General features: G+C 47.1%; 1 protein-coding gene across 1 annotated transcript in view; it reads right to left on the bottom strand.

Moving 5' to 3' along the window:
- LOC135395945 (cholecystokinin receptor type A-like) overlaps positions 1 to 26,099 on the bottom strand; it is a 79,511-nt gene that overhangs the window by 6,515 nt on the left and 46,897 nt on the right. Inside the window, exons 4-6 of the mRNA XM_064627030.1 lie at positions 22,976 to 23,285; positions 22,193 to 22,409; positions 16,302 to 16,321 (exon numbers count right to left, since the gene is read on the bottom strand). Coding sequence (XP_064483100.1) covers positions 16,302 to 16,321; positions 22,193 to 22,409; positions 22,976 to 23,285 — 547 coding nt within the window. The remainder of the gene's footprint in view (positions 1 to 16,301; positions 16,322 to 22,192; positions 22,410 to 22,975; positions 23,286 to 26,099) is intronic.

Genomic DNA, 26,099 nt, shown 5'->3' with positions numbered 1-26,099 from the left:
TTTACATAATAAAACTTACGTCACATGACATTCACATCAGGAGGTGGCAAAAACGTAGCAAGAACAAATGCCGCTTACCACATGATTCTAGGTGACGTAGTTTTTAACTATAATTCAATGACACGTTTTCTGGGACACTCTGTATATCGTCTGCCCGAAATAAGGGCGTTCTCTCTCCCTTCCAGTTTCCGAAGCAGACGACAAAGTCCTCATCTGCATACTGTGCAGTAGAGGGATAATCGGTTCATACACTGGGGAGGCATGATAACAGCCAGTCCAGTCAGATGTCCTGTCCTCTTTACTTCGTCCGTGTCCTATGTGCGCTGTTTTCATGTCTCCCCAGTCATCTGCGTAGTTTTTGCCGTCTGCGTGCGTTCGCACCGCACAGAGGTGCATTAAACGATAAATAAGCAACGTAAATATTCGCATATCGTGTTATGCATGCCGCTGATACCGTACTGCGCTGTAGGACTACACGAGTTCCCAAGTGCTCATCCTTGTAGGCACGGGAAGAGGAGTTTTGACTTCTTACTCGTATGTACATAAAACTAGCTCCACAAAAGCGAAACCGAGCACGACGCTGTCCAGCACAGCACTCCGCTTCAACACAACCTGATACGTCGTCCATCGGGAGAACAACCTAATTGCGTCACTTCTCTGAAGTTCGCGATGTACTCCGATGACCAAAAGAGCTCCACAAACTGCGTCGTTCCACAAACTGTTCCGTTTATTGGCACGTGTGAAAATTTTCGGCAGCGTCAGCCGATAAAAGTTCCTTTAGGATGTCGCACCGTTCCTGAATTGCCGTCTCCTCACCGACACTGCGAGCTGAGCGCATGAAAAGACTGACCCGAATGGGACACGCCGAGAGTTTCTCGGCACGGACACGTGGTCCGTGAAGAAACGTGCATGTGGGAATAGCACCATAGGCTCACGTTTCTCATCCATTTCGATATAGTCCTCATTTTGCGAAACTTTGTCTGGACTGTGTTGTGTCCAGACCAGGGCTGGGCAGTATTACAAATACATTGTATTATAATACCGTTACTGTAATACTTTAGAGTATTTGTATTACGTGTTATAATACCCATCCGATAAGTGTATTTGTATTACGTATTATAATACAAAAAAAAAAATTCGAGTATTACTTGCATTGTATTACTGCAATCTCCGTTCAAAGCGGCTTCTCTGAATGGAATGAAAGGATATTAGAAGAGAGAGCATACCTTACGGGGGCTATACTTCAGAAGCTTTAGCAGAACCTTTCAACATCGCGACGAAAACGAACAAGTTCATCTTCATCAAGCGCTTCATCAAGTTCGTTCACGATGGAGGAGACTTGTCTCGTAAACACGTTAAACACAAACCCAGCAGCATTGCAGAGTGGGCAGAAGCGTACCCTACGTTGGTGGTACCCAAGATCGTGCTCAATGTGTGCCCCCGTATGATGGAGACTTTGAAAGCCTTTACCGGCATGCTTTTGTCGGGTAATGTTATTTAGTGTTCCCACGTATCTTTGCGCAACACAAATCTCATTCCAGCAAGGCTTTCGGAGGATGCATTACTGTACTTTCCTCCTCCTGAAATGTTGATTGCGTGCTGATGCGGAGAAATATGCTGTCATTCATCATCTTGCAATAAAGTTGTTGTTGTTTGCTTTGTACGTAGCGCTACTGTCAACCGATTTTAAGTGGATATGTCTCTACCGTGATCGGCTTAAGCTGAGATAATAGAAGTGGCTTTCATGGAATGCGCATTGATACATTATCGCCGCTCTATACGAAGCCGAAAAAGGACGTGTTTGCTGCAGGTTAGTAGGACAGAGGGGCGTTGAAAGATATGGGAGTGGGGGAGGACATGGGGGCGTCCGCCTCTATCAGCTCTGTCTTTGCTCCCCCCTTCCTTCGATGAAGATTGGGCACGGGACCCGCTATCCCGTCTTATCATATCAGGCATATTTTCAAGGGAAATGCGTATTTTTGTAAAGTTTGCTTATTGCAGGCAGCTTTTTTTATAGCAGTAACGGAGACGTGTTACCTGTTAAGGGGGCCTCATAAATATACTCCCCAGAAGCGGCGCTTCCTATCTGTCACAAAACTGAGGACAGTCATCTCAGAGGATGACCCTCTGGAGAGCTCTGAGGACGATCTACTTGATGGCTTAAAAGCTCACGGTGTTATTGCTGTCAAAAGAGTAGTGCGCTGCGGCGAAATGACTACAAAAAAGCTTTTCGCGCTGGGCGAGGCACAACTGATAATCTCTTACGCTTGTAAACACAGGTAAGAGAAGCTTTCGTGCACTGCAGAGTCAATTTTACTTGTCTCTGTTCTTCTACCTCGAGAGTCCCTCGGTAATCCGTATGTGTTAAGCATGGCACTTTTTGTTTTGAAGGTGAATTCAATCGCGAGTGTCATACTTCTAGGAAGCTCAGTACTGCCACTGTCTCTAGTTTGCGACGTTCATACATCCCCTAATCTCTCAGGCAGCTCACACTTAATCGCCTGTGTAAGCGGGCGCAAGAAAATAATTTCAACTGTACGCACTGTTTTCGCAAGAAAACCATGTGTATTTTCCGGAGCCCTGGTTGAAACTTGCTGGCAACACCTTGTCGTATAAAAACGAACATAAATTTTGTGGCGTAATTTTTGATGGAAAGCCGCCTTTCGTTCCGCATACCACTGCGCGTGCCAGCCAGGTCTACCGGCACCTTCCTATAGGGTGGGGGGCTGGGAGTGGGGCAACGATGGGTAGACGACCGGTCTGCCCGAGGTCTGGCGTCTAGGGTCCTGTCTAGGGTGAGGCCTCGAACATCTGTCCGCTGGGGCATTCCTTCACCTCCGGTCAGGACTCGCGTACAGTACCACCACCACCACCACCTCTACACGAATATTGCCTACATCAGAAAGAAATGCCCGAAGTGGTTTGATATTCTAAAGGTATTCTCACACAAATCATGGTGATCAGGTCAAGTGCTATTGAGGGGGGTTTATGACTCTGTGGTGTGCACAATAATACACTACCAGCGGCATGGTCAAGGTCGTGCTGAAGACTGGGAGATGGTGGGTTCGAACCCTACCACCGGCTGTGCTGCCTGAGGTTTTCCCCGGGTTTTCCGAAGACTTTCCAGACGAATGTCGGCTTCAGTTCCCCCCTGAAGTCGGCCCAGGAGCATACTAACCGCCCCCTGTCCCCCAACTCCTTCCTGCTGTCCTCTCTCCATCTGTCGACATCTGCACGCCGCTCATAGCCACAGTTGCTTCGCGGCGCTAACACGGAATTAAAAAAAAACCAGTAATACACTACGGAAGTGTGTTTTACGGCTCGCCTTCAGCCTTAAAAGTGCTAGACCGAATACATCAAGCCATCCGCCTCGCTACGGAAACTTTCACGTCAGTACTTGTTAAAAGTTTGTTAGGAGAATCGAATGAATGACCCTTACAAAGGCACGAGTCTCAGGAATGCACTTAAAGATACGTGACATCGAAAACAACCAAATGTATAGGATGTGTTCAAGACGCCAGCCAGGAGCGGCTATTTCTGGCAAAGCCGTCGACGATACCTTCCTTCCTTTCCACTACGTCCTAATCCATCAGCCCAAGAGCGTTTTACCGTAAAATCACTGCCAGCACTTATGGACAATGTTAGGGGGTTAAGTCCTGGTCGTAAGGCTCATCATTGTTTTCACCAAGTTACCTTGCGCGTAGTGGTTACAGCAGTGGTTCCCAAAGTGTGGTAAGAAGGCAAAAATATTCTTGTTAATGCGCAAAAAAAAAAAAAAAAAAATCAAATAATAATAATAATAAAACTCACCATCATCGTCATCGTCATACTACCTTCTCGTTTCCTGCATTGTGGTGCCTTGTTTGTTTGTTTTTTTCACATTCTTTTCTTTCTTCACGTTCCTTATTTATGTCAACAAGAACCGTAGTTAAGGCGAGGGTCCTCCAATGGATTCAGTGGTTTTGGGGGTCCCACACAACAAGTTTGGGAAATGCTGGGCTAAATTATCGCTCGTGTCGAGGGCTCCCTCGTGGAAGACGTGCTCGGTAGACTCACGAGGCGGGCCCCCATAGCGCCATCGTCTGCTCCTGAATGCGGATCCTGTAGCCTGATGGCGGTGGTCGTTGTGAAATTTGGAATGATGAATAGCCGGATTGTCTACCGGGCTATGGTGTTCGATGTTGTTGCTCTACATGAGTCCTGATCGGTGTTGATGGAATGTCCCGGTTGTGCTGGGGAGTTTCTCAACCCCGGGCTGCTGCTGCTGGTGGTAGTGATGGCGAGAGGGCTCTCCGTTGTCCGCCTCCCAGAGGTGGGACGCCCTGGGGAATGTACGCCCTGGGCCGACTTCTAAGGGAACTGTGCCGACATACGCATGAAAGCGACTGGGGGAAATCCCGGGAAAAACCCCAGACAACACAGCCTGCACCGGAATTCGAACCCGGGTACCTCCAGGTCTCGACGTGACAAGACCAGCACGCTAACCACTGAGCTACGCGAGCTGGTCAACCTGGGGCTTCACTCCAAGACGTTACCGATAGAACTGACGAGTCAGCGCGGCAGCAAGTTCACATCGTCGTCTTCCCCACACTGTCATGATTCCTGCTTCATTTGCCATATCTGTATCGTACCATATCTTCATCTGCCATCCCTCATAGCTGCAGTTGCTTCGCGCTGATAACACGGAATAAAAGTTGATATTTTTTTTCTCTACGAGCTGTACCTGTATCAACTTTCTCGATCCCACGTCGTTTCGAAACAACTTTGCATTTCATAAGGTTAATCGGATAACGACGTTCTTAGATGACCTGCTATGAAACCCTTCACGAAAGCCTCGAAATTAAGTTCGAAGATGGCCTACGTGAGGATTAGACCTAATTATGTTGTCGTGCTCAAGCGGATGTTTCGAGCCTCGCGAGAGAGAGAGAGAGAGAGAGAGAGAGAGAGAGAGAGAGAGAGAGAGACGTTAGCCGCTGCAGTACAGCCAGGTGCTCCAGAACACTTTGTGGATATTATATGAGGACGCTAATCACTCCTTCGAGATACTGTGAGTCTCGAGTCTTAAAAGATGGCCGGAACACCCATGACTTTCAGAAAGCGCAAGAGGGCGCAAAGTGGCAGGTTATGTTTTCTGATCTCGCCAGTCCCTCGGCATCTTCTCCATTTTAAGTGGTCCGGCCTATCAAGGGCACCCTTCAAAGACTGTCGGTTGCATGTGGAGCGCCTACGTTGCACCAGTAGGTGCACGCCGCTATCAAACCAAACCAAAGCCAAGCACACATCCTTACTTCGGAGTGACGGTCGCGTAGAGCACAGCTCACTGAGACGCACGCTATTCTACTCTCTCCGTTATGCATCTCACGCCATACTGTTTACGTTACGTACGCCAACCTTCTCCTACGAGAGTTTGCGGCGGATGCGTTGCTTAGATACCGCCGGTCTGTGGCAGCCCTACAAACAACTATTTAGACGCTTGACCCCAATATGGATCTCTCCATCACACGTGACGTAAGCAGGCTCCAACAGCTCCCCATATAGAGCCCATAGTTTGTGATAATTCACACAACACTGGGCACACGATCAATGAAATTGCAACATTGTAGATATTATGCGTAACCAGTCGGCCAATCAGGAGCCTGGATCTTTTGGCTGGCCTTTCGGTCGGTCTTTGCTACCATCAACTTCTACTGGATTTCGCGCCTGCAGTCGTTATTCGGCATTCAAAATAAGTCAAGCGACTTGTGGCTAAAATAAACATTTATTTGACACAAAGCACTGATTCAAAGATCTGATACATGGGTACACTGTGCATACAAAGCCCACTGCGTTGCTGGCGCACTGGAACAAAGTTCGAACTTGAAGAAGAACGAACACACCGTTTAATTCCTAATACCGAGCCACAGTCTCATGATTGCGTACCATTTCACGATGAGCATGTTCTTTCGCTGCTTGCATTGCATCATACATAGCAGCGAAGCGGAAAGCGCTTGTGTGGCACGTAATCCTGTCATTGTTGTCAGTCCTCGAAATCCGACGGCGCCTGCACGTATTCTTCACGCTCATCCAACAGCTCCAACCCATGAAGAATTCCAGTACCGCAGTTGATACACTGTTCGTGGGATAATGGTTGTTTCCAGAAACAGCACAACACGCGTAGATTCACATTGACGCACGGATAAACCCGCGAACATATTTCTACACACTATTCTGTCGATTGACACCACCAGAACACTGAACACAGGAGGACGCCGCGCCGGCCGTGCCGTGCTTTTGCGAAACTACGCTGAAACGGCCGAGACGCTGCACGCACATACGCTACGCGCGTACAAAATGCGATTTCAAAACCTTGTCGACCAATCGGAGCGCGCGCACAGTCTCGGCCAATGGGCTTGCAACAAGGTGTATGGGCGCAGTGGTACATATTCTACAGCCGATCCGCGGGTACCTGAGGAGGACAGACGTAAGTAGACTGCATACGTCTCTAATGCATCGACTCCGCCTGAATACTTCCCACACGCTTCGCAGGATGTAGGGAACGAGGAAATAGCGCCGCGAAGCAATTATGGATATGAGCGGCGTACAGACGTGGGCAGGTGGATAGAGGACAGCAGGAAGGAGCGGGAAGCATGTGTGGGTGGGGTTCCCCGAACACACTAGCAGACACTGAGCACATCCTCCTACGCTGTGCAGCATATGAACGGCGCCGAGATCCTGTTTACGCTTCGCTTTACGCAGGGTTACCACTGGCCCATTAATGGGGCTCTTAGACAAACCATTATCTCAACGTCTTAATGGACACGGGATAACTGTGGTGACTGGCTGTGACGTCATCAGTGTTCCTTGCTTTGCGGCGCAAACACGGAACAAGATCACCAGTGTTCCAGTGGCACATGTGTGTTTCAACGGCTATTGCCTGAATGTGGAGCAGCAGGTCCTCATAATCGCGACCTTTCTCTCCGCCTACTTTGCCTTTACATATCCCCCACCCCCCCTCACTTCCCTTTTATCGCTAATGCAATCGCGCGATATTTTCTGAACCCTTCAGACGTGACCGGTTAAACAAAAGTATTCATGAGAGCTGCATAGGTTGTCACGAGTTGTTCTGCCAACAACACCCGTTACGTCAGTTCGAATAATTCCCCTGGGACTCTGGGAATGCAAAAAAAAAAACGGGGCTAAGTTTCCAGTCTTTGTGGACTGTTTCTTCGAGAGCTATTTTGATGAACTTTGTTAAATATTGAAAGACGAGGGATCGGGCACACAAGCACATAATACGATAGTTCACACGCAGAACATCTACGTTGTTATGGTGTTAGTTACAAGCAAAGTGTAACCTGAGAAGTAACTTGTGTACTTTGATAATTATATGTTAAATAAAATATTCTGATCAGCACATAATCTCCCGACCAAAGGGCTCGCGTTTAAAGCGATTAAGCGGCACGAAACTCAACACCAAGACGAGCAGTCTATAAAATTCTTTAGTCTCTAGTATGCTTATCGTTTAAGGTTTAAAAAAAGAAAATCTCTAATGCAGAAAAGCCGTGGAAAATTCGTTGGGACGTGGACACCATTTTCTCTGTGCTCGCGGGCCATCAATATAATCCTCTTAATTGTAGAGCTGTTTTCTCGCTACCTGCACACCCAGTATCGTTTATGTAATTTTGCTTCTGGTTTCGCCTTCTGCTTGCAAAACATCACGTGATCTAGAAACAAGGGAGGAATTTTAGCTTCGTCGCTACTTCGTAAATACCACGTTATCTGGAAAGGTTAAAGGCTTTTGCGTACGCATTCCACCAATTCTAAAAGCAATCTTAAGAAATCCCAAAGCGAAGCAGAAAATTCGGTTTGACTCGATAAAGAATTTGAACGGAATATACAGTTATTTGCTTAGGTATTCGAAAAATCCCAACTTTCGCAGAGCTCTAAGTGCAGCAAACTACACGAAGGTCTTGTTTTGTATATTAAACAGTTGCTCTCGACCGTCTTATTTTTATTTGATTTCGTTTGTGCGAGCACCGGTTAGGTAAAATTGCTGTATCATACGCTGAAAATCAACGCTCTTCCAGATTTATTTCTCGTATTGTGTCAATATAGTGTAACATTTACGAAAGGAAAACGACGGTGAAACGATTAAGATCCTTCAGCTAGCAATTTACTGTTTCTTTTGCAACGCAAAATTTAACGAACGGGCTTCAAAGATACAAAGATCGCTAATATAATTCAATAGCGACGGTCGACCTAACTCAAATACACTAAGACACTTAAGGCTAGTAAGTTTTACAGTGCAATAACGGTGGCGTACGTGCTTGGACTGTCAGGAGTGGAAACGTTATGAGAATAATGCTGTAGAATATAATATTGGCCATATAGTAGGTAATATCGACTCTTGGTCTTCATGCTTCCACTTTTACGATTTGCTTTACCCCAAGATCTGTACCCCTAGCAAAATGATCCAAAATGTAACGGATCTTGTTGACGTCGCCGGCTTTTTCGAGCCGTCTTTGTTTGTCTTAAAGTTTTCACGTTCCCTCATGACATGTGCAGCACTGATCAAGAATTGGTTGACATTTTCCCACGTGACAATGCTCGCCTAGACCTCACTTTTTCCTATTCTTTACAGTGTCTTAATGCTCATAGAGTCAAGAAAAATAATAACGACAGAATGAAACACAAAGTCAAGAAGTCACGAAGACTTCGTGCTTCATTCTTTCGTTATTATTTTTCTTGACATTTCAACGAACTGGACTGTGTATTATTTTACCCTCTATGCTCATAGAGTCGTTCGTTAATGCATCGCCCGGTTTGTCCTATATATTGCCTACCGCACGTGCGAGGAATCTGGTAAACGGCAGTTGCAGAGCATGTTACGTAAATGTTAAAGTTTGCTTCCTGTACGTAGGATTATCTTATCTTGAATTATGCTGTGTTATCTTACACCTACAAGGTTTAATTTATTCGTGCTCTCGGTTGACTGATTATTCTTTGGAAAACACGGGATCTGTCCGATAAGCCTATTGCAACTGCGGATACGGCCTGGCACTCCTCCCAAATGCATGCCAGAGGGAATGAGAGAGCTCTCGTTTGCGTTAATTATTCACTCTGTCTCCGCTGTAGGGCGTTTAAGGTGAAATATGGGTTTTGGGACTGGAGGCCGTCGCTGTAGTTGGCCTTTCGGGAAATGCTCCCAGCACACAGATTCCACGAATTATCTCTCTGTATTTCTGAACATTTCAAGTTACTTGGAACTGTGATTTTGTAAAATACACATATACGTGAAATTAGTTTAAAATCGTGAGCACCAGTCTCAAAAATTTGTGTTTAGATTGATATCGAAATGACACGAAATATGAAGTGGATGCTGCACAACGCCTTAATGATAGCTTCGCCGCAATATGTCTCTTCCTGAGGGAAAGCACGCTTTACGTCCCATTAGGAAGTCGTTCGATGTTTGGACGGCAGGAGACAAATAGAAAGACGGCTTGTGGAGCCGTCAGCTATGCATGCTACAGCGAGTATGACGCAGCTTCTTAAGATGTGTGCACACTATGAGGTATATAGCTTATGGATATGGACAGCCGGCATTGCGCTTTAAATGGTGTAGTATTAGTGTGGGAGAAAAGATTCTGCATCCGTCGATATCCACCTCGTGGCTTGGAAAGCGGTCGTTCGGCAGTTGGATTGTGAGCGTGCATGAATATGAATACGACGCCAATGTGAATAGCAATTCGAGGAAGTGACAATGGAGGTGAAAATGAAAGTGGTATGAAATTTTAAGGACCGTTTAATTAAGTTTATTAATTAGGTATTAAAAATTACAGAATTTTAAGTTAAATTATTTGATTGATTGATTGATTGCTTTATTGATGATAGTGCGAACACTGGGAAAGCGTGGAACCATAGGAAAACTCAGGGCCAAGCTTTATCCTCCATGTAAACGCTAATACCACTTGGCTTCTTCAGGCAGTAGGAATTTAATTTAGCAACTTAACTTTTGAAAGAAAAAGAAAATAAGCAAAGCTTTCCGAGCTATCGTTCCAGTTTGCGAAATCGACTGAAGCCAATCTCTGCCGCTCACTTTGGCAACTTTGGCGCTTGACTTTAGCGACAATCCTTGGGCCCAGGACGGACATCCTGCAACACCGTTGTGCCCTGCAGAGTTTCCTGGATTTTCCGCAAGACACAGGTCTCCATTATGTTCCGTAATCCTGATGTGCGGCCTTGCTACCGTCTCTACCCTCTCGTCCCCTCGCTGTCATTTTACATCTAATGCAGTACCGTCGGTATTGGGGTAAAGGGCCACAACCCAGTTGGCGAATTTCCCCATTCATTATCATCATCAATGTATTTGTTGATGTTGTTGTTGTTGCATCGAGTAGGGCGTTTGTAGCAACGACGACGAGTTGTGGCTAGTCAGCCAGCCAGCTGACATCGCAGCGCGTTCCTCATGCAGGAATAATAAATCATTTTTGGACTTGCGTTCGCTACATGCGGTCACACTATATTTCTAGCAGGTTTCCCACACGTTTGCTCACAAAGTAGCGTTGCACCGATTAAATATTTATGAAGCTCTTGCCGGTCAGTTTTGTTTGCAACAGCTATCATCGCAGGAACGACAACGAAGGAAGGTGCATGTCCTGTACAGCCCTCAATGTTCTATGCCATGTGAAGCACCCTTGCGTATATCGTGCGATCAAGCGCAGCGAAACCGGGGTTCTTCAACATCAGTCCCAGTCAGTCTCCGTCCCCGAAGGAACCTCAGTCCCCGAAGGAACCCTCTTATCAGGTTTCAGCAAATCCGCTTTATATGGATATTTGATATTTATATTTGATAATCATAAATATTTGATACGCCCATGAATCGCGAATCATTTAATCTCGAAAGATTCGTCCGGTGTTTCGTCTCAGACAAAGTAATACGATAGCACGTTACACCACACAAAGCCTTAGCTCGAATTCAGTAAACAACTTCAATCGCATTGAAACATGTGACCCTTTGTTCAAGAGAGAACGGGATATGATTTCGTTCGAGTTGCGTGTTGTGGACTGAAACTTGCTGAATGAAGGTTGTGCGTTGTAGAATAAAATGCGAGGCAACTTGAACTGGCTGGATAGACAGTGCACTGATAGCGAGCAAGGTCGCTGCATGGTCGGTGACCTTTTCTCAAAGGACGGCAACCACATACGGTGTCCATGCGGTCAGTACGACGCAGAGCGTCGAACCGAAACGTTTTTCAGTTTGTTTCGGGTTCGGCCATAAAGGTTCGGTACCGGTTCCGGTTCAGCTCCGGAGTTCACATATATCGGATCTGAGGCTGTAAGCCGGTCCGGAACCGGTTCGAGAATCTAATATGCTACAAAATTATAAGTAGCCACTAAACATGGTACAAGATCTCTTAGTTGCGGCTTTTATGCGTTTATTTCTTTTTTTCGACCAATAGGACCCCCTTTCATCATTTCTCCGAGCAAGGTGCTGCCAATCTAGGCAGGCAGACCGCTCGAATCCCCCCCCCCACCACCACCACCCCCACCACCACACACCAACCCGAACTGAACCGATATCCCGAACCGGTAACGGAAGTTTTTATATCGGTTCGGTTCCGGTTCAGTTCCAGCTAAAAATTCCGGTTAATTCCGGTTTTCAGTTTCGGTTCGGTTCGACACTCTGGTATGACGAGCCATTGGAGTGAATACGTTATAACGTGTTACCCCTTTTTACTTTTTCCCCCATCAACCAAACCAACCAATGTTTGGACTCTTTTTTTTTTTTTTTATAGTTCACCAGCGAATGGCCGAGCGGGTTAAAACATTCACTCGTTGGTGCTAGATAAGGTTGTGCTGAGGGCTGGGGAGGTGGTGGGTTCGAATCCAGGCACCGGATGTGCTCTCTGAGGTTCTCCGGCAGACTTTCCAAACGAATGCCGGCACAGTTCCCCCCGAAGTCGGCCCAGGATGCGTTCTAACCCCCTCCCCCTCCTGTCCCCCACTCTTTCCCGCTCTCCTGTCTTCATCTACTTTCGTCTGTACGTCACTCATAGCCACATTTGCTTCGCGGCGCTGACGCGGAATTAAACAAAAAATGCGAACGTTCTTAAGACACGAAGCAATTATGCACGTTTTCTTCGCTAATGGGTGATGATGAAACCGGGAGCTTTTATAAAGGAATATGATAATTATGCTATAAAATAAGTTACGCATTATTTCTGCCTCTGCAGCTTTCTACTAGTATGCTGCAATACCCAGTGAACTCCTTATAATACCATATAAAACGGTGAATACAAAATACGGGAGAAACGTTGCACGTGCGCTTCATTAACGGTGAGCTCGGCACCGTGTTATTGTAAGCACTCTGTACCGTCATAGCGAGAAGATGGAGAGGGAGAGAGCGGAGAGGGAATCGGCGCGTGTAGACCCTGTTGGTGACGCAACACCTAACGCGAGCTTCTCAGAGATTCCTTAGAAGCCCCTACTTCTGGGAAAGTAGTACGTATTCAAAATGTAGCGGCGCTAAGTCAGGGATTTGTTTCCGGGTAGGGCTTCCCTTCAAAGCACATCATTTAGTGGAGGAGTAGGTACACGAGTAATTACAGCTTATGCTCCCTTAAATTGCAATTAAGCTCGATGTTATAGTCTGTGATCCCGAACGGAAGCTTCTTCCACGATTAAACCAATCGCACCGGAGACTACACTGACTGAAGGTCATCCTTCTCAGGTGTCCGAAATACGTTGGTGCTCGAAGGGTATTAGAGACGGACCCCTCTCGAGTGGATTCCCGAGCCTTCGACATCGCGAAATTGTTAGGTCCTCCGTCGTCCGACAAGGTGCTAAGGGCACTTGAAGACTTTCTGCATACAACCGCGGGCTTATGGACATTATATGACTCGCTGAATGTGGGCTGTGTGTGCCCCTAGCGATTCCGACATTTTACACTCACTTTGTCGAAACTTTTCAACTACATGTTGAACTGCATTATCATCTCTGTTCTTCTCTGGGCGTCATCTCTTTGTTTTTTCATCATCTCATCATCTGTATGTACTTTCTGTGTGTAAGTGTACTGGGGTAGCCAGTTCGACTTCGTCGAAACTCACATCACAACACATCACTGAAGGAACAAAGTGTGTAGGACCACTTTGTAGACGACAGGCAGCTGTAGAAGCCACAGAAATTGGAGTTGTTGGAAACTGCCGCGCGTTAGAAACGCGTCTGGCGCGGCTTTGCCCCGATTTGTAAAGCAAAAAAAAAAAAATTCAATAAGGCTGCCTCGGGACATCATAGTGGCCGAATATGCTCTAGTAAATTGAACTTTGATGCTGGCATCAAAGTTCAATTTACTAGATGCAAGTTGAAGGCCGGTGCTCCAAATATTATCTGCGCAACGCCGTGCAGGCAGATGCATCAGACGCAATACCATAAATTGGAGGAACATGACGTCGGTGGGAATCTCTTTCTGCGGCTCACGTCCATCATCTCCTTGGACGAAGAAGAAGAAAGTTGCAGGTAGCGGTCAAGAGAAACAGAAGAAGAAGAAGAAGAAAGATAAGCATGGATTGCGCGGCTATAGCGCAGGGCTTTTGTTCTTCAGTCGGGGTCGATGACAAAGACGCAACCGTGCACATTTGGAGGTTTGCGTCGCGATAAAGTCGAATTTAACATCTGATAGGAGTTTATACTACTGTGGTACCGAGGCGAATCCCTGTAGGCTCGTTTATACTGCCATAATGTCCACATGAACACGTTAGAGACCTATTGGCTGTCCTCTCTTAAAAGCATGATATGCCGGTGATGTGACTAGAGGCTTTGTTGCTTCTAAATACCATATGCGGAACCATACGACCGACAACGCGCTATAAATATTTTTAATTTGCCATGAAAGATGCGGCGAAGCAGTGCCGTGTATACCAAAGGGAGTCTGGCCATTAATGGGACCTGCCTATGCCTGAGGCTCCACCCACTTTTTGAAGTATCTAGCCAATCACAGGTCGAAATACAGTTGTCTATTGTTACATCCATCCAGTACTTATACCTCACCCTTATTTACTGAGTGCTACCATTTTGGCGAAAATTGATGGATTTGGATTGAAACGGATATCACTGGTGACAGACCAAAACGACGGATTTTCCGCCCACTTTTATGAACGCCATCTGCACGGAGAGAGGCATGTTGGGAAGGCTCAGAAATGCAGAAATGGTTGCTGGCAGAAGTGATTGGCCAGGGTGGCGGTACAACCGCTTCTTCGTAGCAGACGACAGCCGGTATGAAGTTTTATATCACGTAATGTAAGTACATTGAATCAAAAAGGAGCAAAGATGTATGTATAAATCAAATGCAATTATATAATGCAAAATCCTACGTATAAGGGTCGTCCTCTTGCTATTTTCCTGGTATCACGATCTTAACTAGGCCTAACGTTAGCGACGAAACATCCCATTTTCACGTAAATAATGATGGCGGAGCGAAAGTTAAAGCTGATTTTGCAGATGCGTACATGAGGATATATACTCACAGTATGAAATTAAAGTAGTCTGTGAAAATTTTTTGTCACGAAATCTCCGCCTCGCCGTTCCAAGCACCATCCTCCATCTTGGAGAAAATTTGGTGTCATGGCAGCCCCCATGAAAAACCGTAACCAATGAAATGCGCCGAAGTTTGACTGACAGGTCGAGCCTCTTTTTTAGGCTCCTCCTAATGGCCAGACTCCCTTTGGCATACACGGCACTGCGGCGAAGTGGAGCGGTGCGACGCCTGGTGTCAAACAACCCCCTGTACAGCGGGCAACACTGAAAATTGGTATTACACATTATTACATCGGAACTTCGTTATTTTAGTAACCATATTATTAGTTTTCCTGTTTACCTATGCATTCTGACACCCCTGTTAACAGTTTAACCTGTTAACCCCTGTTTTTGCGAAGTAACCCAGCACTAGCTGCTGTTCGATGGAGGCTCTCCCTACTTCTCTGCTGCGCCTGCGCGTTCCGTCTGTTCGCGGCCTCTTTCGAACGAACAAAACTCCCTCTGTGAACCTCTGTGAACAAGCAAGTCCCGACGCTGTCTGGCTTCTTGAACGTCTGAGACATTTTTTTCAACGGCTCAGCATTTCATTTCAGTTCGCTTATCCATTTATCCTCAGATGTGGATCGTTGTGTGGGTTGCAGGGGCGGATTTTATGGTGGAATGTCGTGGATTGCTATGTCGGGCCCAGTGTTATACGCATGCAATGTGGTTGCCGCCGTATGTGTAGTACAGTGTTGCCCGTAATCTTTAATTGTAATTTTCTAATTAATTGCACCGTCGATTGAAATGAAACTTGCGCAGTTTTTGTCCTGGTGGCTTGGACTATCGAATAGCCACACTAAATGACATTTGATCGGTGCTGCTTTACAGTACCTTTAACACTTAAAAACAACAACGTTCGAGAATATTAAAGAAACTCCGTTCATAAAATATCTCGAAAGCACTTGACTGTTGCTTTTTCAACGATACGAGAATGGGTAATTCTCATGTCTGCCCTGCATGCTGAACGGGTATGTAATCACTAATCAGAACCCATTAAACGTACATACCATCGTTATGTTTCAGCAACCGCTCTTTGTTTCCTTTCATAACAGCGCACGTGACGGAACTAGACCCCGAAGCAGGAGTTGAATGGTCAAACGTAGTGCTTCCTGTGAGCAGCTTGCTTGTATGCATTCACAACATTCCGTGAAGCACTGCATGTGCCAGCAGCAGGTGCAGTTTGTATGCTCGCTCATGGGACTACAGCGTGAGAGAGGCAAGTGGTGAGAGGGCTAACTGGTGGGTGCAGCTGATACTGCGCAAGTATGCAGCTGGTGGTGGCGGTGGCGTCTTCCCTCCCTGGTGCGCATATATATTAAAATTAGTCGGGGACGTTAGCTTGTCCATGGAACATTGAGACGAATGTGAGGGCCCATGTACACAAAGTTGGGTGCCGCCTCAGGAGTTGGAATATGCTGATGTGAGATGCGCGGACGGGAAAACCGGTAATTGCTCGTACTTATGGTACTTGTGGGAGACAGCTGAGGGACGTATAGCACTTGTTCTTGTTCTCCGTCTCGCTTCCATGGCGAAGGGCGAGGCTTGGAGAAGGGAAAGCGGAAAAGGAGGAGAGTGTTGTTTGAATCGTGTTTCCGATTTTGATGGGAGGTTAATTAGGAATGCGTTTCACGGATTAATGGCTATACTCTGTTCCTTACGCTGCCGTAATAAAATGTGTGGTGTCACACATTTCGTGACGCGTCCGAACAAGCTTAAACTCGATCATGCTCACCGGCGCCTCTGCCTACGTCACATCATTCAATACCAGCTATTTATATGTATATATATAATATAATTTCAAACACGTCTAGCGTCATTTACTTATTTTTTCATGGCTTTTCCCCCTCTTTATATATATATATATATGTATATAGTTCATCTCTACTTTTTAAGCTTTTAAAAAGACTTCTATATAGTTGTAGATAATTCATCTTCGTCTGTACAAAGGACACCATCAACAGTCATTCTGATATGTGTATTCCCTATATTACATTCTATACATCTACATACATACATACATACATCTATAACATCTCCCTAAACTACATTCTTATATGTGTATTCTCTATCGAATTGGGTTTTGTGTTTGTTGTGAAAAAAAGAAGTTGTAAAAAAAAAAAACAGCTCGCGTGGCGTAGTGGTTATAGGATGATTGCCTTCCACGCCGAGACTGGGAGGTGACACGCGTTCGAATCCCGGCACCCGCTGTGCTGTCTGAAGGTTTTCCCTGGGTTTTCCGGAAGACTTTCCAGACGAACGTCGGCGCAGTTCCCCCTGAAGTCGGCCAAGGACGCATACTAACCCCCACCCTGTCCCCCCACTCCTTCCTGCTCTCCTCTCTCTCCATCTGTCGACGTCTGTACGTTGCTCATAGCCAAAGTTGCTTCGCGGCTCTAATAAAAAAAAACATTCAATCGCTACGATTCCGAGCAAGAAGAAGAAAGCCGTGTAGTGCGACCGATCAATATCAAGTTTCTCTCAGACGAAACAGGAAAGCCCTTTTAATTCTTTATTGTACTTCAAACACATTTTTTCTTAGCCATTTTTTAATTTTTAAATTTTTTTGGCATGAGCCGCTTGTCTTATGTCAGAGGAAACCTCTCCTTGACATATGACGCAAAGAACGCTCTGCGAGTAAAGCTATGGATCCTATACTTCCTGTTGTCGCAACGGCCCACTTATAGTTCCTTCTTAAGGAAGGACACTCGATAATTATTGTTGTCGGGAAGTTTATTAAATCGAATCAACACACGTTAATTAAACGGGCCACAGTCATCTCTAGAGCTAAGCGTGGATAAGAGGACAGCATCCACATTGGTACTGTACCGCGCATGTAAGATCCGTGATCGCATTCGGAACCCCGCCACTTTGAAAAGGGTGTATCCGCATCCGCGCAAATATTGAGTGTATCCGCACATCCGCTGTCATTGCGTTTCTAGGAAAAGCATCTCCATGACGGAAATGTTATGTTACGAACGTTTCTACTTTGGTTCCAGATACAAATTTTCTCAGGAAGGTTATGTAATCCGCAGTTGTTCAATGACAGCAATTAAAGTCACAACAACACGAGAGATGGCGCACTTCGATAAGCATAGCCGCAGTTGCTTCGAGGCGCTAATACGAAATAAAAAAGTTTCGATATGATTGACTGCTGTAAACTATAGCTCTCCCTACGAGATGTGGGCGGAGACACTAATGCTTATTTGCGGACTTAGAGACGTTCGATTTCTATCCGCAAATCAGCATACCGCATCGGCGGGATCGTACCGCGGATATCGCGTCGCGCGAGTCCGGGGACGCAACAGCACCCGCGTATACACCGGTAGTAGCTACTACTCACCAGCACCTAAGGACTCCTTCTTTCGCAAGTTTATCTCGAGTGAGAAAACAGAACTTCCCTTCCTACTAAGCTTCGCCTCTAAGTGTTCTTATTCATACGTTGAAGTGATAAAAAAAAAAAAAAAAAAAAGCACTGTCAAGGAACCCGCGATGAGGGAATGAGAAACGTAATATTAAAACGCTTAGGAGCAATTGAGGTTTATTCGAACGAGAGCTTTCGTGCAAGAGGTGCGCTTCTTCGGGTTACACAAATGCACTTGTATTTGAAAATGTAATGCAAATAAAGTGCAATATAATAATAATAATAATAATAAAATAATAATAAATAATAATTATAGTAATAAATAATGAATGAAAATAGGCAAATGTATTCGTGTAAACTGAAGAAGGCGCTTCCTCTTGCACGAGTGTTCTCGTTCGAATGAACCTTAGTTGCTCCTAAACTTTTAATATTACGTCTCTGTTTTTGTTCACTTAGACATATGACGCTTATACGCAGCAAGACCACGGTCCAGCCGAGTTATAATCGTTTTGTAACGCTTTTTTGTGATACCGGCTGTCATACTTTGTCTTCCTCAGCAGTCCAAGCGCGACATACACAAAATGAAGCGGAACGCTGGAGCATGAGAAACCTCTTTAGACTTATGCGGCTAAATCTTAACGGAATGCCAGGATAATTCATTTTGTTGCTTTCTTCTTGCGTTCTTCCATCATTTGTTTCTCGTTCAATCTAGGACAAAGTTTCATCAACGTAAGCTTCATCGAAAAATGACGGATGTTCGAGTGCATCCTTCAGTATAATGGTCACTAATGCACCCTCTGTGGCCCATTTCGAAGCAAGTGTTCGATTCCCGCACGGAAGGGTTGCTCAGTGGGACTCCAGATACATTTTCGAGATGAATTCTCTCTCTCCATTGTGAGGGTAAATGATGCGCTTCTTCGTATGGCGGTGCACTTGGTTGTTTGCCGTCGCTGGGGCATCCGTTTCTCGTTTTGTATCGCGCGGGTACGCTCCAAAATAAAACGGTCTTTGTTTCCCTCGTTGATACGGAGATGCATGGAAATCCAATGTACCGCCATTGCGTTCTCTATAGGCAGGAACGCCTCGGCCAGGGGCGCGGTCAATCACCGTATACAGCGCCTCTGGCGGAAGTAACCCAACTAAAGTCTCGTGACAGTCGTTCCTTCAACCACGACTCGGCAAGGGGGCGCGCTCAATCACCATGTACTAATTCATCATTAATTAACTAAGTGGTAGCTCTTTCGTACTTTCTAGTACGGGCTATGTAGCGTATGCTACCGCCCGATACAAAGGGAAGTCCGTTGTCCATCCATCCACCCATCCTACAGCGCCGCTGGCGGCAGTGACCCAACTAAAGTCTCGTGACAGTCGTTCCTCCAACCAACAGTCGCGCTACCCTATTGCCTAGTTGACGAAATACACGCCTTGGCATCGTTACCAGGTCACGTATTTTCTGTCTACCACATATGCTAGCGGTCATTGCACGCGACGACGCATTTTGTAGTGCCAGACAGCACAGCCTGCACCGGGATGCGATCCCGGGTACCTCCCAGTTTCGACACAGAAGGACAAACACAACGCATGCCTCACAGCACCCAGTTGCATACCTCAGTGAATCGATGGCAGTTGAAGAAAGGGACCGGCAGTGGGATTCGAACCGACACCCTCTGATTACAGCATCTCTGCATCTCTGTAGCATCTCCGACGCGGCAATCAAAGGGTGTGGGTTCGAATCGTTCAGCCGGTGCCGTTTCTTCAACTGCCATCACTGCGTTGAAGCCTCCTGGATGTGGTACAACAGGTTCCCAATGTTTGCAAATAATTACATATTTCCTGCCTCCCCCCCTCACCTTCTGTAGCGAAGATTGGCTACAAGCAGCATGAACGTAGTGATCAAAAATGGCGCTCGTTCAAGTTTACTATGTGCGCAGGCTTTTTTAAAGTTGCGACCAGAACCAAAGTAGGCAAAAAAAAAAAAAAAAACTATTCAGGGAATAACTCTGACATCCCTGACGGATGTCCCGCACAGCTCCTAACGACATTGCTACCCTAGTTCCTCAAATTACAAATTATTCCCCCGTACGACAGAAGTGCAAGGGCGCAGGCTAGCTGGTAGTGCATAGTTGAGCGAAGTTGCGTAATAAACTTTTCTGTGTTTGAGAATTTGTGTTGTCTCCGTCCTCTTCTGTCCGTGTCGTCAGCCTTCCTTCAATTACGCCGTTAATCTACTACAATTACTATTACCATACAAAGGCCCCTGTCTCCCACTTGTCCCTGTCGTCCTTTCTCCGTCTGTCTCTGTACAGCCCTCGCAGTCACGTTTTTTTTTTTTTTTTTTTTTTGCGGAGCTCATACGGCATCAAAAAGCACGAGGAAAAAGTCCAATAGAAGAGGAGATGCAGTACTAGCTAGCTGCAATGAATCCACTCTGACTAAGCTTGAGGAATTTTTGCTTAATTTAACTCGTACAAAACGAGCTTAAGAAAGATGGACCTCCTGGAGATGGGGTCGTATGTTAAACTGCGAACGCGAATACGCACTTAATCCATTCATCTTTAACATTACCCGCACTTCCGTAGTTTTAACACCCGAGCATCTCATTGGCTGTCGCTAAGCTCCTTAACGACCTGCATCAGTCCATTAGCACTTTTACGTATATCTTCCTCTGTACGGACAGGCGGTCTAATGAAGGTGCTAAATGTCTTCGTGAACGTTCTTAAAATCGTTTCTGCTTTTAGCTACGGAAGGAAAAAACACGAGCCCTTTCCATAAAGCATTTCCTACTGTTCCGGTGCTACTGGAACACTTATGACAAATGAAGTTTCGCGCGGGCCTGCCTTGAAAAGAACAACGGCGCTATTTTTGGTAGCGAGATTGATGGAAACGAAATAATGAGGAATGCGAGAAATAGTAAAAGCGAAAGAGTGGGCGTGTCCCGTTTCAATGTGGCGATACGGTGCAAAAATGATTGATAACAACAGGGGGGGTAAGTTTACCCGGAAGATGCCTGGCTGACATTTCCGTTTCTTCTTATTTTCCATTTTTCTTTCACTCTATGAAACATATCCCCCCCCCCCAACCGTAAGTTGAGTCAGCTTATAGTTTTGTGGCTTATCGTTTTTTTTTTTCTCCCTCAATGCAGTCTAGTCCAGGAGTTAAAGGGATAATATTGATGCAGTGTGTTGCGAAACAGAAAGCGTACGGTAGACTGCCGTTGTTGAACATGTAAATGGGATTTTGTGCACCGTGAATATTACATCAAGCTCAACGCGACGGTGCCAGGAGAGTAAGGAAGACTGAGTGGTGGCCACATCCGCCTATACTCCAACCTCATCATGCGGCTTCTGGTTGACGCGGCTAAAATGCCAGGGCCACAAATTCGCATTATCTATTCAACTATCTGACGTACAGAATCTGGGACATAAAGTTGGGGGGTTAATGTTACATATTCGTACATAATATAAACGTTGTACCAAAACAGGTACTATGCCTACGTGCACCAGCCGTGTTCAGCATCCTGTTGTTTTGACATGTCCTTTTATAGTTGACACAAGATCGCCCACAACGGCTTTCGGCGGACGTATATTTATTACCCGCAATATATCCTATATTGAATAGCCGAGATGCGGCAGCGGTAGAAGACTGTGTGGGTAACACGATAGATGCAGAATTTTCAGCTTCATTATCCCCTAAAATATGCAGCGTATGCAGCACACGCCGTGCTATACGTAACATTTCCTTCGACTCATCTGTGCAGTCTGTTCTAAGTAAATTATGACCCACTGGATACCTACGGCATCTTCAGGGAAGAGTTGTTCGTAAATATATTTACTGAATTTACTTATCATCCCGATAGGTTTAACGCTGCTTTTGCTAACGTGGACTACTCTACGAGCTACTGTTTACGAGAGGGGAAGCGACGCTTGCTTCCAAGATGCAGAACGGACTACGGGCGCCAATGAATGAATTTTTTAGATCCAACCTTTTTTAATGAGCACTATAATGTTATTCATATACAAGCAGGTCGGTTTGCGAACTGAAGCGATGATTACGTGGTAGCATGCTGTAGAAGTTACACCTCTTTGACACTTTGTACTTGCATTGTTTCCTGCACCATGTGCTGCAGTTTTTTACTTTTTTCTCTGAGTGTGTCATTCGCTTCGCAGCAGCAGCTCGAGTATGGCGGTCACGCTCTCCCCGAGCTCCGCAATTCCAATGGCCCATGGCCAGGTTTTCCAGCCCCCTGTTCCTAATTCCCGTCCTATTATTCCCACTGACTCCGTGCAATCCTCTGACGACTACAAAATTATTCTCCCTCGGTTCTCCGCCTCTGTGGACTTCAGTCTCTGCTCCGTTCTCCATGCCGATGTCACCGGTAGGCCTTACACTGTGACGGACTTCAAGCTCGCTCTTCGGCCCCTTCTCCAATTCTCTGACGTAGAAGATCTGGGTCAGTACCACTACAACCATGTCTGGCTCTTGCAGTTTAGAACCCCTGCAGCGAAAACAAGCTTCTTGTCTCACCGTGCGCTCACAGTTAAAGGCAAGAAGTGTGTCGTATTAGAGGCCACGAATCCAGTTCTTCATTTGCGATTGAACTGGGTTCCTACTGCTGTAAAGGAGCACGATATACGAGCAGCGTTTGTAAACTACGGCAACGTCGAGGAGACAGCTAAGATCACCTGGTCCGATCCTGAGTTGGGGAACGTTGGTTCTCTTTCCCGAGCTGTAAAGCTCCGCCTGAAGAAAGATATCACGCCTGAGGACGTCCCCCATCTAATCAATATCCGTGGTAGTCAAGTGTTAGTCCTGTGCAAAGATCGGCCTCAACTTTGTCTGCGATGCAAACGCCTGGGACATATTCGTCGGGACTGCAGCGTTCCCCAGTGCAGCAGTTGTCGACGGTTTGGACATGAAGCCACCTTTTGTCCTCGGTCTTATGCGGCTGCTGTAGCTGCTCACGATCAAGGGACGGAGCTAATGGACCACAGTGCGGATGAGGATGTGGAGGTGGTGAATGAACACCCCAGTGCCAGTGGACTATGTGCGCCGGCGGCTCACCCTGAGTGCAGCCCTCCGAATCTTCTCGCACCACAAACCGGGAGAGCTGTGAATGCTGATGCTGGTGATCGGAACATTCCACGGGAACCAGTGACCCAAGTGGCATCTTTGGTTCCTGCTTCCTGCGCCGTCGAGGTTGAGTGCATGAGTTCACCCTCGTGGGCGGACACTATGGACCACCGTGGCGGCTCTTCAAAGCGGAAGCCATCGACGTCACCGGCTGGGGTCGTCGTCAAAGCTTTAAGACCTGATCTTCCAAGCGACCCCTTGGAGCACTCGAGCGACACACTTATTAATGAAGAGATGACGCCTGCGGGCGACACAGATTCGTCCGACATTGCGGACGGAAATGCTGCTCGGTGGATGCTGGTGTCGCCTCGAAGAGGCCGCAGGCAACGGCATAGCTCGTCATAACACTACCTCCACACCGGCCATACTTTGTCCCCCCTTCTCTTCTGTCTTTTTCTCTTCTCTCTTCTGTCTTTTTCTCTTCTCTCTTCTGTCTTCTGTCTCTTCTCCCTACCTGCTACTGTTCCTTCCTTACTGATTGTGTGGGCACGGACTGTCGGAGAATGTTCAGCGAACAGTGCATGAGCTAGCTTAGCTGCAGTGGAGTACAAGTCAACTACCATCTTTCAGTGGAATTCGAGGAGTTTGCCGTCTAAGCTCCCCGATTTCCGCCAGTTCGTGTGGCGGCACAAGTTCCCCTTGATATGCATCTCCGAATGCAGGATATCCGAGTCTTTTCGCTTATCTGGCTATACTACGTACGTCTCCAAGCCTGGTGAAGGTCAAAGCTCTGCAGCCCTTTTCGTTCGCTCTGACATACCCGTCATACATAGACCCTTGCAAACGAATGGCAGAGGAGAGTGCGTCAGCTGCACAGTCCGTTTGGGCTCTATGGACGTCACTGTTCTGTCTCTTTACTTGCCGCCGGCGTCAGCCTTCAACACAGACAGTCTCTGAGAACTACTTCACTCTCTTCCTCCTCCCTACGTGCTCTGCGGGGACTTTAATGCCCACAACGTTATCTGGGGAAGTACGCGCTCTGATGCGAGGGGCCGGCAGTTAGCGTCTCTGTTTACGCGTTTGGATCTGTGCCTCCTCAATGATGGGTCACCAACATTCATTCAGGCAATGCGTCTTCGTGCTTGGACCTTACGGCAGTGTCTTCATCTATAGCGCGGCGCTTCTCGTGGCAAGTTGGTGCAGAACTCCTTGGCAGCGATCACCTCCCTGTGCTGATTAACATTCGTGGTGCGCAGCGCTCCCCACTTACACGCTGCATCAAGAGCTCCGACTGGAACGCCTTTCGGTCCACCCTTGAGTGGGCCTTCAGAGACCAGCAGCTAGAGCATCTGACTTCTTCCTCCTTTGCTGAAGTCGTAACCGACGCGGTGACTCGCACTACAACGGCGCGCCGTGTCCCCATCGCCTTCTCAGCTATTGATGCAGAGTATGAACGGTTGCGTGCTATTCGTCGTCGGGCTGAACGGAAGGCTCGTCGTTCCGGTCTCCCGTGTCACATCGCTGAAGCACGACGCATTCAGAAGGCCATACAGAGACACCTGGCCACCCTTGCAAGAAACCGCTGGCGGCGCTTTGCGAGCTCTTTATCTCCGCGGACGCCACTTTCCAGAATATGGAGCATACTCAGGGCACTCTCTACACCTGTTGCTCAACGGCGCCCCTTTCAAGCACTCGCGCTAGCAACCTCACGCTCGGAAATCGACGTTGCAAATGAATACTGTGCCCGTCTAATGTCAGCTTCGATGTCTCAGGGATCGTCAGCTCGTGCCATCCCGGTCGTCCTGGAATCCTCGCAGGAGCAATGTCTGGATGTCCCGTTCTCCTTCATGGAGTTGGAGGCTGCCCTAAGGAAATCACCACCTCACACCTCTCCTGGGCCTGACTGTATTACATACAAGGCCCTCCAAAATCTACCCCTCCATGGCCGACACGCACTCCTTAAGCTCTACAATAATTGTTGGCGGGATGGTGTTTTCCCAGCAGAATGGAAGAATGCAATGATAGTGCCGCTCCTGAAGCCAGGCAAGTCTCCACACGCCATTGATGCCTTCCGCCCAATTGCCCTCACCAGCTGTGTCGGGAAGGTTATGGAACGGATGGTATCCGCACGATTGAACTGGTATTTTGAGAGCACCCGATTCTTTCCTGAAGCTATGGCTGGTTTCCGGCAAGCGCGGTCCGCGATCGACAATGTCATCGATCTCGTCTCCTCCATCCAGCAAGCAAAGTCTGATGGGCTCCTAACGGCCGCTGTCTTCCTGGATGTAGCGAAAGCATACGACAGTGTTCTCCATAATGTTGTAGTCGCGTCGCTTCAAGAAGCTGGTGTGGGTGGCTGTACCCTTACCTGGTTGCAAGCCTTCCTCTCTGACAGGTCTCTGTTCGTACGCACAGCAGATGGTGACAGTGCCAACTACTTTGTGCATCGTGGAGTTCCACAAGGGAGCGTCCTCAGCCCGCTCCTGTTCAATGTCATCCTGGCACATCTCCCTTCTCTTCTGCCCAAGCATACCAATATCACGATCTATGCCGATGACATTTGCATATGGACCTCTGCAGCGCGCCGTGATGCCATTCAGCGTCGTCTGCAACGTGCCTTAGACCTTCTTGTGGCGCATCTTGCTGACCGTGGGTTGTCGGTCTCGCCGGCTAAGACAGTAGCTATGGCATTCACGCGGCGCTCCTTCACCAAGTACCCCCTACTGCTAGCTGGCTCTAGACTGAAGGTATCTAGGCATCATCATTGATAGGGGACTGACATGGTCGCGGCAGATCAACTCCCTTTCTGCTAGCGCCCGCATCTACTGTAATGTGCTCCGGCACCTCTGTGGATCCACATGGGGCCCGTCCTGTGCTGACCTCCATCGTGTGCACTGCTCCCTGTTGCTTGGCGTTATGCGCTATAGCCTGCCTGTCCTTTATGGGCTCTCCAACACTCACGAGCGAGAGCTGCTCAATATTCAAGCCAGAAGTCTCCATCTCTGTTTGGGAGTGCCAAAGACAACCGAAACCTTCTCTGTTTTGGCGGAGGCACGCGAGCCATCGGTGCTTATTATTCGCGATAGTGTCGCCTTACACGCGTACACACGTTATC

The sequence above is a fragment of the Ornithodoros turicata genome, chromosome 5 (genome assembly GCF_037126465.1).
Source record: "Ornithodoros turicata isolate Travis chromosome 5, ASM3712646v1, whole genome shotgun sequence".
Lineage (NCBI taxonomy): Eukaryota > Metazoa > Arthropoda > Arachnida > Ixodida > Argasidae > Ornithodoros > Ornithodoros turicata.
Note: the sequence above shows the minus strand (reverse complement) of the source record. Positions and strands in the feature narration are given on the sequence as shown.